This window comes from Solea solea, chromosome 21 (genome assembly GCF_958295425.1).
Source record: "Solea solea chromosome 21, fSolSol10.1, whole genome shotgun sequence".
Classification (NCBI taxonomy): Eukaryota; Metazoa; Chordata; class Actinopteri; order Pleuronectiformes; family Soleidae; genus Solea; species Solea solea.
In genome coordinates, this window is record NC_081154.1 from 638451 (window position 1) to 651236 (window position 12786).

At 43.1% G+C, this 12786-nt stretch overlaps 1 protein-coding gene across 1 annotated transcript in view; it reads right to left on the bottom strand.

Annotated features, from left to right (window-relative positions):
* Positions 1 to 12786, bottom strand: part of dnah9 (dynein, axonemal, heavy chain 9) — a 134494-nt gene that overhangs the window by 100097 nt on the left and 21611 nt on the right. Inside the window, exons 21-34 of the mRNA XM_058621034.1 lie at positions 12557 to 12718; positions 12104 to 12326; positions 11676 to 11842; positions 10876 to 11019; positions 10608 to 10767; positions 9438 to 9593; positions 8829 to 8961; positions 8463 to 8740; positions 8054 to 8184; positions 7105 to 7231; positions 6506 to 6658; positions 5938 to 6063; positions 3795 to 4034; positions 2709 to 2869 (exon numbers count right to left, since the gene is read on the bottom strand). Of these exons, the coding sequence (XP_058477017.1) occupies positions 2709 to 2869; positions 3795 to 4034; positions 5938 to 6063; positions 6506 to 6658; positions 7105 to 7231; positions 8054 to 8184; positions 8463 to 8740; positions 8829 to 8961; positions 9438 to 9593; positions 10608 to 10767; positions 10876 to 11019; positions 11676 to 11842; positions 12104 to 12326; positions 12557 to 12718 (2361 nt within the window). The remainder of the gene's footprint in view (positions 1 to 2708; positions 2870 to 3794; positions 4035 to 5937; positions 6064 to 6505; positions 6659 to 7104; positions 7232 to 8053; positions 8185 to 8462; positions 8741 to 8828; positions 8962 to 9437; positions 9594 to 10607; positions 10768 to 10875; positions 11020 to 11675; positions 11843 to 12103; positions 12327 to 12556; positions 12719 to 12786) is intronic.

Here is a 12786-nt window from a genome sequence, read left to right on the forward strand (position 1 = left end):
GAGCGGAATAACAGAAGCAGACAGAGGAGGGAAGACGGGAGAGTGAGAGCGAAGCTGCGTCGTGCGGGTGTGACAAGGCGACGTGTTTTATTACAGTGTTTTCAAAAGGAAATAGTAATACATCAGTATGTTGCTCTGACTCATTCTTCTCTGTGTGTGTGTGTGTGTTTGCAGGGTAAAATATTCCTGCCGTTGTGCATAATGGTGCAGCTCCCCGAGTTCCTGCAGTAAAGTATTGAGCGAATGCTAACATTGTGCCGATAACACTCCTGCTGTTATAGATTAGCACAAGTGATTCCTTTAGCCTAATTATAACTGCAGCAGAAGGTGAACACGCCACACTGGCTGCTAAACAAGCACATACATAAATATACATGTACACATATATATATATATAAATATATATATAAATATATCGGCTTGTTATTATTACACATTCATAGTGAATTTCTGTGTGGCTGTAAACGCCTTGTGCCACTGCTGTCAGACTTTATATTCTGACCTTGGTAACTTGTCTGAGTCAGGTTTGTTTTTCTTTCTCAGGAATCACAAGTGAACACAGAAGAGAGGGGAAAAAAACAAGTTTTTAGACACACATTGTGGAATACTCTATGTCTTTATGTTCTCTGTCATTGATTATTTGGAAAAGCCTCCAAAATCATGGCAGTTGAGTTGATGCAAACCTGTAAATGTTTTGATTTCTCCAAAAAAACAACATATAAACAACTAGTAGTTTGAAATTAACATATGTCTGCAACTAGGATAGCTAGAGAGCTAGATAGACAGACAGAAGGACAGCTAGCTAGATATATAGAAAGAGACCTAGATGTATAGAAAGACAGCTAGTTAGGCGAACTAGAAAATGGCACAACTAGCCAGATATATAGAAAGAGCTAGTAAGCTTAATATCAAGATTGCCAGCTAGATATATAGAAAGATGGTTAGTTAGCAATATATCAGAGCTAGACAACTAGATAGCTAGATACATAGAAAGAGACCTAGATGTATAGAAAGACAGCTAGTTAGCTATATCAGAGCTAGAAAGCTAGATAATTTAAACTAAAGATCATTTTTCTTAGTTAAAATCATTTGCTGGTATACATGCCAATATGATGTTTGTTTATTAAATTTTTGCTGAAAATAAGTCAAACTTTTACAGCAAATGTGATGCGAGTCAAACGGACAGTGATCATGACTGGCTGTCAAGGGCAGAACTCAAGTGTTTTTGTACTTTGGCTGAAATGATCCTTTAAACTCCTCGAAGATACACTCAAACATCTGCAGTGATCGAGTTCAAAACATGTTTTTCACGTTCAGACACTGATGTTTGTTGATAACAGGTCTTCACTTGTGACAGTGATGAGATGCATTTGTTATCTCTGTCAAAAATATCAAGGAGTTAACACGTTTTTATCCATTTTTCTCAAGTCGTGGATTAAAGGATTTGACACTCGGCCCCACAGTCCACAGTCCATTGTTGAAATGAAAGCCAAGTGGCAAACTGTGAGAGTGGTAGCAGGCCGCGGAGTGGGCATGTACCATATGGTGGAATCTCGCTGCACGGCCGCTGATCCAGCCATCAAAGCTTATTGTTTGTGCTTTGTTCAGGCTTCAAAGAGAAAACGGGTGTGGAGAAGCACACACGGTCAAACGCAGCAGTTTTTCCAAAGGTATTCATCTCTGGTGTTAAAACTTTATCAGACACACGGCAGAGAAGACACGTGTGGAAAAAAAACAACCTGTTGGAATAGAGGTTTGGCTCGACTCAAAACAATCTTCTACTCTCAGTTTTCTTTAGGGGAATACAGACACATTTTTAATCCACTTTGGGAAGACTTTGAGTTACCTTCATGCAAATTCCCAGATTGTCAAGGATATTCCGGCTCACTCTTACTTTAAAATATGGCTGGGACACGGGGGGGGGGGAGAGATCTTAACAAGCGACTTAACAATAGACGCAGCACAAAAAATCCATGTCAGCTTAACTCTAACATACCGTAAGAATATATTTGCCACTTTAGCTCCTCATTAGACAAACATTTTTAAGAGGAAACCCGGAGGTTTGTGTCACTTTGTAAGCCTCGCACTCTCCTGCACCAAATCCCATAGAGAAAATCAGCAATTTCACACCATGGCACACAGGAGTTGTTGATTCACTTGCCTCCATTACTAAGTTTAAATGTATTACTTTGTGATTTAAGTGTTTGTGTCACTGAGGTAAATCTGAAAAAGGGGATTTCAAGCTCATCAAAAAAGACAGCAGTGGACCAGAAGCTCCTGTGTCTCTGCAAGCTAAAAACTTGTTTTCTCTACGGACTTTGGTGTGAGGGCAGTTAGTGGTTAATAAGATTAGTTTTCTGCCAGAAAAGGCTGTCTAACACATTCTAAACATGTCATTAACTGATTTTATGACCTGAAGGCTGTTGTTAAGTATCTTAAATCGGTTTTTCTTTGTGTCCCTGCTGGCAGATAGCCCTTCCCTATCTTATGCTGGGCACACACAGTTCAGTCAGCACTGATTATGTGCCAGAATATCATAAAAACACACGTCAAAAAGACTGCAATATCAACTCAATCCATCTCTTTTTCATTAAATTGAAAGTATTTGCCTCAAAATGGGGACCATGGTCTACAAAATGGCTACCAGGCTGTATTAAAGAAGACCTGGAACCAATACAATGGGTGAGGTCATTGTGTAAATGTAGTACCTGTCCGTCAGAGGAGTGATGACTAATCGCGGCGTGTTGCCCAGGTATTCGTAGGAGTAGATGAACTGTGCATCGCAAATGTTGGCGAAACAGTGCTTCTCCTTCTCGCCCCAGCGGTGTCGCAGCTGAGACAGCCACACGAAGGCCTGAGAGTTGTCCACCTTTATGAAAAAAAAAAAAAAAACGAGTTGAAGTGAATAAATATAAAATAATAAATAATCTCTGCTTTTTCCACACTCTTCACACTAATTAGGGTAATGAGATACATTGCTGAAATATCTTGAGTCATTACTGACGAGTGAGATCCCTTAAAAATATTCAGCAACAGTCACTGTGTGTACAGAATAAGAGTATGTACAGTATGTGTTTGGTGCATGAAATGTCTCAAAAATGTCGATTGGTGTTTCTCAAACCTCGGAGTGACGTCTTGTTTTGTCCACAAACCAACATTTATTTCGGTTTTAATGATTTCTTTGTCAAATTAAGCAACACAAGCAGACAATATTCACATTTAAGAAGCTGAAAAATCTGAAAACTTGTTTCTCTAAATCCGAATAAACAGCTGTCCTCCATTTCTGAGACATTACATCAGGACATTAGTAGAATCTCAAAGCTAAACTGGTTTTTGTGCAATAGAGCCACTGAAGGGAGCCATTTGTGAAGGCTGTTCCAACCTTCGTTGAAGTACTGGGTTAGGGAAAGAGCTAGCTAGCCATTCAAATGAGAAAGATTTAAGATTTTTGCTCTTGAAATGGAGTGTTGAACAGTCTCCCAGAGTAAAAGAATCCAAAAAAAGTAACTTTAATGTCATTACGTTAACATTCACAAGGCTTATTTGCAGATTATTGTACATACCACAGCTTAGTGCACTAGTGTATTTATTTTTTGTTGTTGTTTTTTTGATGACAACATGTCTGACAACAAGTCTGTTGGTGTAAAATCCAACAGAGACGAGTGATGACGGGGTTTCCCATGTTATAGAAGCGTTTTAAACCACCAACCCTTTCTTAACTCAGTTCCAAATGGCAGACATGAGCCTAAATATACGGCATGTTCTCGCGTCTCCTGCCTCCACCTCCTCCTCACCTTCTGCTCAATCATCTTGGCCACCACGTCTCTGGCGTGAACGTCGATGGTGCAGATGGTCATGACCTTCTGCCTGTCACCCGGCGTGAGCTGGCCCACCAGCATGGAGATGAGGGTGTTGAGCTGGGTCACCTGCTTCTTGTAGTAGTCCTTCATGGCGTTGTCGTAGCCCTCCTCCAGGTGAGCGAAGGCCATGCCCACGTCAAACGTCCACCAGATCTGCGTGCAGGTCAGTGCCACCTGAAGCCAAACAGAGGTGATGGGCTTTTAGGTGTTTATTTTGATGCAAAGAACTGAGCCAACAGTTGCTGTTTCTGGTGGTTAACGTGCCCAGGGTGTATTTTCCGTCCACTTCCTATCTTTGGCCCTGCTTTGATTTATTTTTCTCACTGTCCAGCTGTCAAGATCCCCCCATGAGAGGAAATTAAAATGTTGACGTCACCTTATTTTTATCACCATGCTTTCACAGAGATAAGCTTCAGGAGAGGAGCCATGAAAATGCTTTATACAGTGTACTTTTGTTTGGCCTGGGTTTTTGCCTCGAGTCTGCTTTTGTACCAAAGGAATATTATTTTTGTTTCCCCAACTTTTATGTAGGATGGCTTCATTTTAACACAGACATGTAGATATAGCATATATCAAACCTTGTATAACAGTGCTCCAATTAGAGATGTAACGATATGAAAATTTCATATCACGGTTATTGTGACCAAAATTATCACGGTTATCAATATTATCACGGTATTGTTAGATGTGTTCAAAATGTTCCAAAAGTACTGAACACACACACTGAAATCTTTTAACCAAGTTTTATTTAAAAAAAATATATTTTATATTATATGATTATTATTATTATTACTATTATTATTATTATTATTATTATTATTATTATTATTATTAATTATCATCTGACTGACTGACACACACACACACACGCACACAGGTCCTCACTCTGTGTCGGATAATTAAGTAGCAGCGGTCGTACACAGCATAAAATAAAATAAAAAAAACACAGAAACAAACACATTTTGGTCACGGTACGTGTCGTCTGCACACTACTCGCTTTCGTCAAACGTCGCGACAAACCATGACCTTTCCCACTATTCCGAAATCCCGTTTTTGTTGACTTACTCGCTGAAAAGTTGTGTGTGGTGGTCACGGAGATGGCTCATCATATTGGAAGTGGCTTCGCGGAGATTTTTTTTTTTGCATTTTCTGCACAAGGATTGATTGTCTTCAATTATTTTACCCTCAACATCGTTTAAAAATACAAAATATGCCCAGACTTCTGATCTTACGGGGGGGGTTATCTCTGGAGCGCAGGTGGCTTCAGCCGTGTTGTCGCTGGACAGACAGTGCAAACTGCGCATGCGCGCCCGCTTCTGAGCGAGTGCCGTTCAGGTGCTGCTGCTTCTCCAGGAAATGAGCAGTATCACTGTGAGTTTTTCGGTAATCAGTTGCGGTAATCAATCACGGTTTTAACGATAATTAAAATTTGAAACGGTAGTACTAACCGTCGGGAATTTTACCGCGGTTTATCGTCATACCGGTAATCGTTACATCCCTAGCTCCAATTACACCATGACACTTGCGGGAGACCACTTTTCAGGTGGCACCGACTAAACATGTCTTATAACCACAAGCAACACAACAAACAATTTCATGTTTTACTTCTGTCTGTTTTTTGTTATTTACAGATCAATTTTGCATCATAAATACGCACACACACACACATACTAATACACATCAAAACAAAGACTTTTACTTTGAAACAGTGTGCAATGTCATGATGGATTATCAAGATATAATCTTAATTTGTGAATCATCATCTTTTTTTACTTTGATCAGCCCCTCCTGACCAGACTAGAAGTTTACTGGCCCCCAGGTCATTATGAGTTTGATATTGAATGATTTTGGACTCTGGGAGGAAATTGGAGAACCCTGGAGAAAACCCACGCACACACAGCCCCCAAGTCTGTAAAGTGTAACAACCAAAATGGACGATATTTCAAACTTAGCTCCACCTCATTGTCTCAGGGTTTCAGGGGAGCCGATGGTGTGCTGTTCAGGGGGTTTTCTGTCAGAAACTTTTAACATTTGCAGGATTTAAATAGTTTTGCAGTATCATAGACACTCGTTTTACCTGAGCGGGATAGTCGAACAGCCACTGCTCTCTAGGTTTATCGTCGTACGCCGTCACCGCCTCGGTCATCTCGTGGCGAACCGTGGAGCGCATGGCGTCGAGCACGTGGTTCAGCCACACCTCCACCTTTCTCACACACACACACACACACAGGAAAAACCAATGAATAAAAATGTGGAAAATATTGCATTGTGTGTCACACGTCACCACTACCAGTGGACTCTCTTATCAATGGACCCTAATGAGGTCATTAATAAGCATTAGAGTGGATGAGGAGTCGGGGCTAATACTATGGGATGTAATGAAAAATTAATGGATTTATGGGCTTTGATGTGCAAAAACCCCCCAGGGGCACTGACAGACTCAATTTCATTTGTCTCCTTTTATTGTGGCGTATGATTATTATGTGTGTTTGCCTCTCTGTGTCTTTCCATTACACACCAGAAAATAGCAGGTAAGTGAATTTCTTCCCCTCATCTGTGGCACCACCGTTGTGACGTCTATAATGAAGACAAAGACACAGCAGGAGGAGCAGGAGGAGGAGGAGGACTACAGTTTGTGTTTGTACCTGTCCAGAGCAGTCACACGGCTGATCGAAGGCGACGTACTCGTCCTCTTTGCTGTACATGCCCAGTCCCGTCTTGGAAGGGTTCCCCTCTCCGTCGGCTTTGAATTGCATCTTTGCCGTGTTGTCAAACAGTTTAGACAGATGCTTCTGGACCTGAATGGACACAGACACACACACACACACACACACACACACACACAGACATCATTTGCACTCAGCTCGCAGGTCTGACTGCTATTTTCTTTGCCTCCGTGCAAATAAATAACACTTCATTACTGTTTTTGGGAGTTGTTAAGGGCAGGACCCATGTTCTGCTGCATGCCTGCTGACTTCCTCTTAAAGCGATTTCCTGGCAACTTGTGCTTAACAATGATTTATTTCTACAAGCTGGAAAATGCATGAGACAGTGTCTCAGGGGACGGAGGCGGGAGCGGGAGGCCAAATAGTGAGCGACATTGCCCCTGTGTGGCCACCGGGGTGAACCGCAGGAGCAGAAAAATGCTGCAGTTTTACAAAAGAAAGTAAGAAAAGTGCTGCATGAACACAGCGAATATGATCCAATTAAGGCACTTTTTCTCTTTCTTTTTTTGTGGAGTCACCTGGTGTGGGTTGGTCCCGTAAGAGAGAATGTCGAGCAGATCAGCTGAGGAGATGAAGTAGAACCTGGGGAAGGCCAAGCGCTTGGTGTCCAGATATTCTGCCAGAGCCTTCTCACACAGAGACAACCTGCGGAGAAACGCTCGCACTCAGCGACCTGCATTTATCAAAGTGTCAGACAAGATCTGGGCTGCGCGGTGCTGACTACTTTCAACGGAAAGTGGCAAAAGATGTCGATAAACACGCTGATAAACAAATATGTTACGTCATCACGCTGGATTTGCATATAATCCGTGTTAGACGGCATCTTCAGATGATATTGTTTGGGCATATTTTGACATGGAATCTGATCGATAAGATGGAAAGTTAAAAGCACGAGAGTGCCTTTCTTGTTTTTCTTTCTCACAGAAGAATGAGATTTAAAGATTAACAGTGAAACTGAAAACAAAACTCATCTTTAAAGACACTAGATGAACAATACATTAGTGATTGGCTCACTCTTGTGTCAGAACTGAAAATTGTGGCCAGAATGTCGGGACGTTAATACATTTAGCAAGTAAAACCAAAACAAACCAAGAAAGTTAAGTAGCCTAGTCAACAAATCATTTCTGCAGCTTGCTTTTATTCCTTTATTTATTTTATTTAATCCAGACTAGAGCAGTACCGCTCCGTCTGTTTTGTGGTTGGGGGGGAGCGGCTGTGTTTGTGATATATCTGTTGCATTTCTACTGATATCTTCTTGTATTTGTTGTCCAAACACCACCAAAGTCGGCGCTGCACACACTGGTGCCCTTAATAAGTAATCTGCTAAATTTGAAGCCTGTCGAGCAACCCTTTGGTCAGTTGTGGGAGACAGAGGCAGAGACAAATGGACGTTTCTTGCATGTAAAGATAGCTAAATGTCCTTTTTCTCTGTACAGAGATAAAGTAAAAAACGGACAGTCATCTCACCTGCCCTGCATGTCCTCCAGTTTAGCAAACAGCCCCGGTTTATTGGTGGCCTCCACTACGTTGGGCGTCTGATGCACGGCGTTTGCCAGCTCTTTGAAATCCGCATCAATCCCCTCGAAGCGCCTGGAGTCCTGCAGAGGAGGATTTCACGAGAGGATTCAGGTTCCCACAAGAGATAATAACGGCAGAGGTTTAACAGCAAACATCTGGGTTAAGCACAGAGCTGAACGTCCTGGGAGCAATTAAAAAAGTGCCCGTGATCCCAGCTACTAAACTGAAACTACACGCCAATTAATGTGTTCTCAATTAACAGACATGCTCGTACGGTGAGGGTGCAGGTGACGGCCTGCATACACATGAGCCTGTGCACCTGAAACCCAGAGCCGTAATTAACTGTGCTGTGTTTAACCTCGGGCAGCTGCGAGCGAATGTCCTCGGAGCCAATGAAGATGCTCTCCAGGTGCATCCACGTCCGCTGCACCTCGAACCAGATGGAGATGACGGAGTCGGCCATGGACAGCTTGCCCTGCCACGACGACACCTCGTCCAGGAAGTACGCGATGTACTTGGATGACATGAGGTTCTGCAGCTGCACCTGGTTGTCCTCCAGCGTCTCCACCAGCTCCTCGTCGGTGCGCAGCAGAGGCACCTGGGTGCGGTGGTGGGGCTCGTACTGGAACTGCATACCTGGACGGGTGGACAGATGGGGTGTACGTTGTTTTCACAGTACATTGTGAAACATATGGTTGGATAAAATTCCCTGCTGGTTCTGTACCTGACCACGTGGAGTTGAGCTCAGACAGAACTTTCTCCATCGCCATCTCTTTCACAGCTTTATCCACGATCCCCCTCACCTCGTCTTCAAAGCAGTGCAGGTTGAGCTGCAGCAGGTCGGCCAGCGTCGTCTCCTGCTCACACAACCACCCACAATTATATTATATGTATATATATATATATATATATTTATATATATACATATATATCTCGATTTTACGTCACAGCACACAGGAGTTGTTGATGCACAGCTGCATCCAATAGTAACCTTAAATTTGTAAATGATGTGACCTCAATTCTGTCTTTGGTGGGTTTCTCCTAATTTTTTGTCAGTGGGTTCCCTTTAAACCTATCATAAAAGCCTAAGAAACCTGAAATAAATGCATTTTTTCTTTACATTCAAACATTGTACACCCTCGTAACATCTACGAATATATTATATATTTAAATATTAGATGTTAAAATAGCATTCATTCTGGTAGATTAACAAAGCTGGATTAATAAGGTTCCCTGAATGTATTAAAATGAAAAGAGCTTAGTTCAGACCATTCACCTAAAGCTATGAACACAGCTACAACAAATACTCCTTCAGGAAGAAATGTTTAAAAACCTGGTCCATGGTGCAGCGGACTCCCGTGGCAGTCATGAGCTGGTACCAGTGTCGCTCTCGTATGGCCGGGTTCTGGAGTTCTGCCACGGCCCGCAGTGAGACCAGGAGGTTCTTTACTCTGCTGTCCAAACCTGCGTAGGCGTCCCACGCTCTCACCTGCAACAGGGTTTTTATTTTTTTTTTTACTGTGAAGTTGTAATTTATCTTTAATTATTCTTTTTTTAAAAAGGGAAATTAATTAAGCTTTTCATGCAGTTACACAGAAGCATGGCTCCAGGCTGACTATTAGCTGAAGGAAAGACAAACCAAACCAAGAGGGTTTTTAAAATGAAGCGAAACACTTCCAATTAACTGTGTGTTCGCCACTGACCCTTCATTTGCCTTGAGCGCTTGGTTCTCAAACTGTGGTGTGTGTACCACCAGTGGTACGCAAGCTTCCTCTGGTGGTAAAATCAGAATCACAATCTCGACCTTCGAAAGCAAAGGTGGAATTGAGGATTTAACTACGCCCCCAATGTGACGCCGTACAGACGTGCCCGAGGAGAAAAACAGATTTGTGGTTGTAACCATTGTAGCACGACTACACATTAGCTCCTCCCGCCTATCTGAAGCTGCTGCCAACTATGGCAACTACTAATTTGGGCGACCAATGACTGAACTCGAACCCCTTCCCGCTTCCCTGAAATCACCGGTGTCTCCACACGCATCTTAAGGATGTAGATGTAACAAGGACAACTCTTCTGACCTCATTTGGAGCAAAAACGTCCGCAAAATTCAAACTTGCACTAAAGCAATAACTGGAGCTGAATGTGTTTGTAGCATCAGTCATGTGACCTCATTCAGAGGTGGAAAACCCCCTGGATTTACTGGGACCACGCTACGGAATGCCAAGCAGGTCACATTTCACTACAAAGGTGTTTCCTTGATGTCAGATTTCTGGAGCTTCAGAGCAACACAGAGCTACATGGCTCTCTAAGACATCTTTTCTTTTCACATAAAGACGGCTATGAAAACCAAACAAGTTTTAAATGTAAAGCCATTTAACACCTATAAACAAACACTGATGCTTTGCATGTTCCATTTCTGCTGTTAAAGCCGCCCTAAATGTGACACACAGGACCTTGTTTAACTGTTTGAGCCTGTTAGAACCAGTTGGTCGCCTCCCCTCACTTCTTTATCCAGGCCTCTAATATCCTTAGAGAAGCGTTTGCACTCCAGCTCCATGTCCTCCACCTGGATCTGTCTCCAGGGAGTCTTCTTCCACGCGGCCATGCTCGACTCCACTATGACGTTCATGTCCCACAGCTCCTTCAGGAGGCCCACCTCTCGCCTCGTGTGAGCAAAAAAAAGGGGGGAGAGCAGACAGTGAATTAAAGTGAATTATATCCCTCTGCTAGAACGACTCAGTAGCTCCAGATTTGGCGACATTTCCTTCTACCTGCATTGTCGGAGCTGTTTGAACTCGGAGACCGTGACCTCAAACAGACTGGCAGAACCCACCAGGGAGGCCATCACCGCCTCCCGCTCCTGGATCTGCCAGTGGAACGCGTCCAACATCTGGTAGGGGTTGCTGCTGTCAAACCTGGATGGATGCATCAGCACACACACACACACACACACACACACACAGATTAACACACCTAGTATAAAAAAAGGCCAGAGTTGGACGGTTGCGGCGTCACCAGACCTCGGAATGCACACTGTGACAATTAACAATGACTTACGTGACATTAATGTGAGAATAATCACCAGGTTATTAAGAGACCAATTACACACGTAACCAATCTGACAATTAGGACATTCTAACGAAGCATCTCTCTCTGTGTCTCCACTTACGAATTAATTATCGTTATGTCACGATTCAATTAGCCTTGTCGAGTGTGTGGGGGGAGGGGTGTCCAGATAACACCGCGCTCTTATTAAGAGAGAAGGTGAAGCAAGGTGACATTTTTATCTTTTCAAATGGTTCTCGCTGAGCTTTATTCACTGAGATTGAATAAGTGTGGTGCCTTCACTGACACTGGGACATTTGATTTAATTAGTACCACTTATTATCTGTATCTTTTAAAACTTTTACTTTCACTCCACTACATTTCCTCCAACTATCTTTGTTAATCGTTACTAGCAAATAAAGCCAGAAGAAGAAGAGTTGGTGAGAACATCATAATTTCCAGGTTTGGGAAACACAGATTTATGGACCAGTTAATAATTGTCAGATTCATCAGATTCATTTTCTACCTGAAGGGCCCATTGCTGCGGAAGTGCTCCCTGAAGGTGTGCTGCTCCACGTCGAAGGAAGCACATTTGCGACGCAGGCCCGTCACCTCGATGGCCTGCAGTGGCGCCACCTGCTGCTTGACTAGCACCGCCAGTTTTTTCACATTGTTCCACTTTTCTGGCAATTCCTACAGATGGTCGGGAAGATTAGAAAGAATGCGATGAGGAGGAGGAGGAGGAGGAGGAGGAGGAGGAAGAGAAACAAGGGAAGTAGGAGCGGCAGATGATGAATCACCAGGAGGAAGAGGGTGGAACACAGATGGAAGACGGAGAGAAAATGAAGGAGAAATTGATTTTGTCTCAGGTGAAAAAACAGAGTAAATAAAAAAAACAAATAAAAATAAAAAAAACATGCTGGTAGAAAAATGAATTGAAGTGGCTGTCGTTACCTCTAACTGTTTGTGGACCACGTCAGGCAGCTCCTGCTCGTACACCTTCAGCAGACCGATGGTTTGCTGCAGGGGCTCAAACATGGCGTCTGTGCCAATGTGTCGTTCCTTTACGGCCATCAGGTGACCCATGACCCCCACCAGGCCACCGTAGTCGCCCTCCTCCACTCGCTGGCACAGGCCAGCGTCCGTCACACTGATGAACTTTTCCAGATCGGACAGACTGGGGATAAACAACGCTGATTATTAGAGGCACTTTTGAAAGAGTGTCCCTCTTGTGGTGAATGTAAGCATTGCCTATGCAAGTCAAGGAGTGCAAAATGGCCGACTTCCTGTAGAGTTGAGGCCATAGTCCCAATCGATCTTTTTTGTTCGTCTTGGGCTCTAACTTGTTTTTGCCTAAATGTCCATTCTGTCAAAAAAAACATAATTCTGAAATAAATATTACTCCACCTGTTGGTTACGTGGTTAATAAGGTGCTGTTTGAACATGAAGCTCCACTTTTTGATGACACTGAGCAACGCGACCTTCACGCCACGGCCGTCAACCCTCATCCAACTGTGGAACACGTGCACGGGCTTTAGACCCTGGACCTCGTTGTAGAGCTTCTCGTACCTACAGGACAACAACAAATGGTTTTCAGTCAGAGAAAAATTCAAAATTTAAGAGAGAACACTCATCCA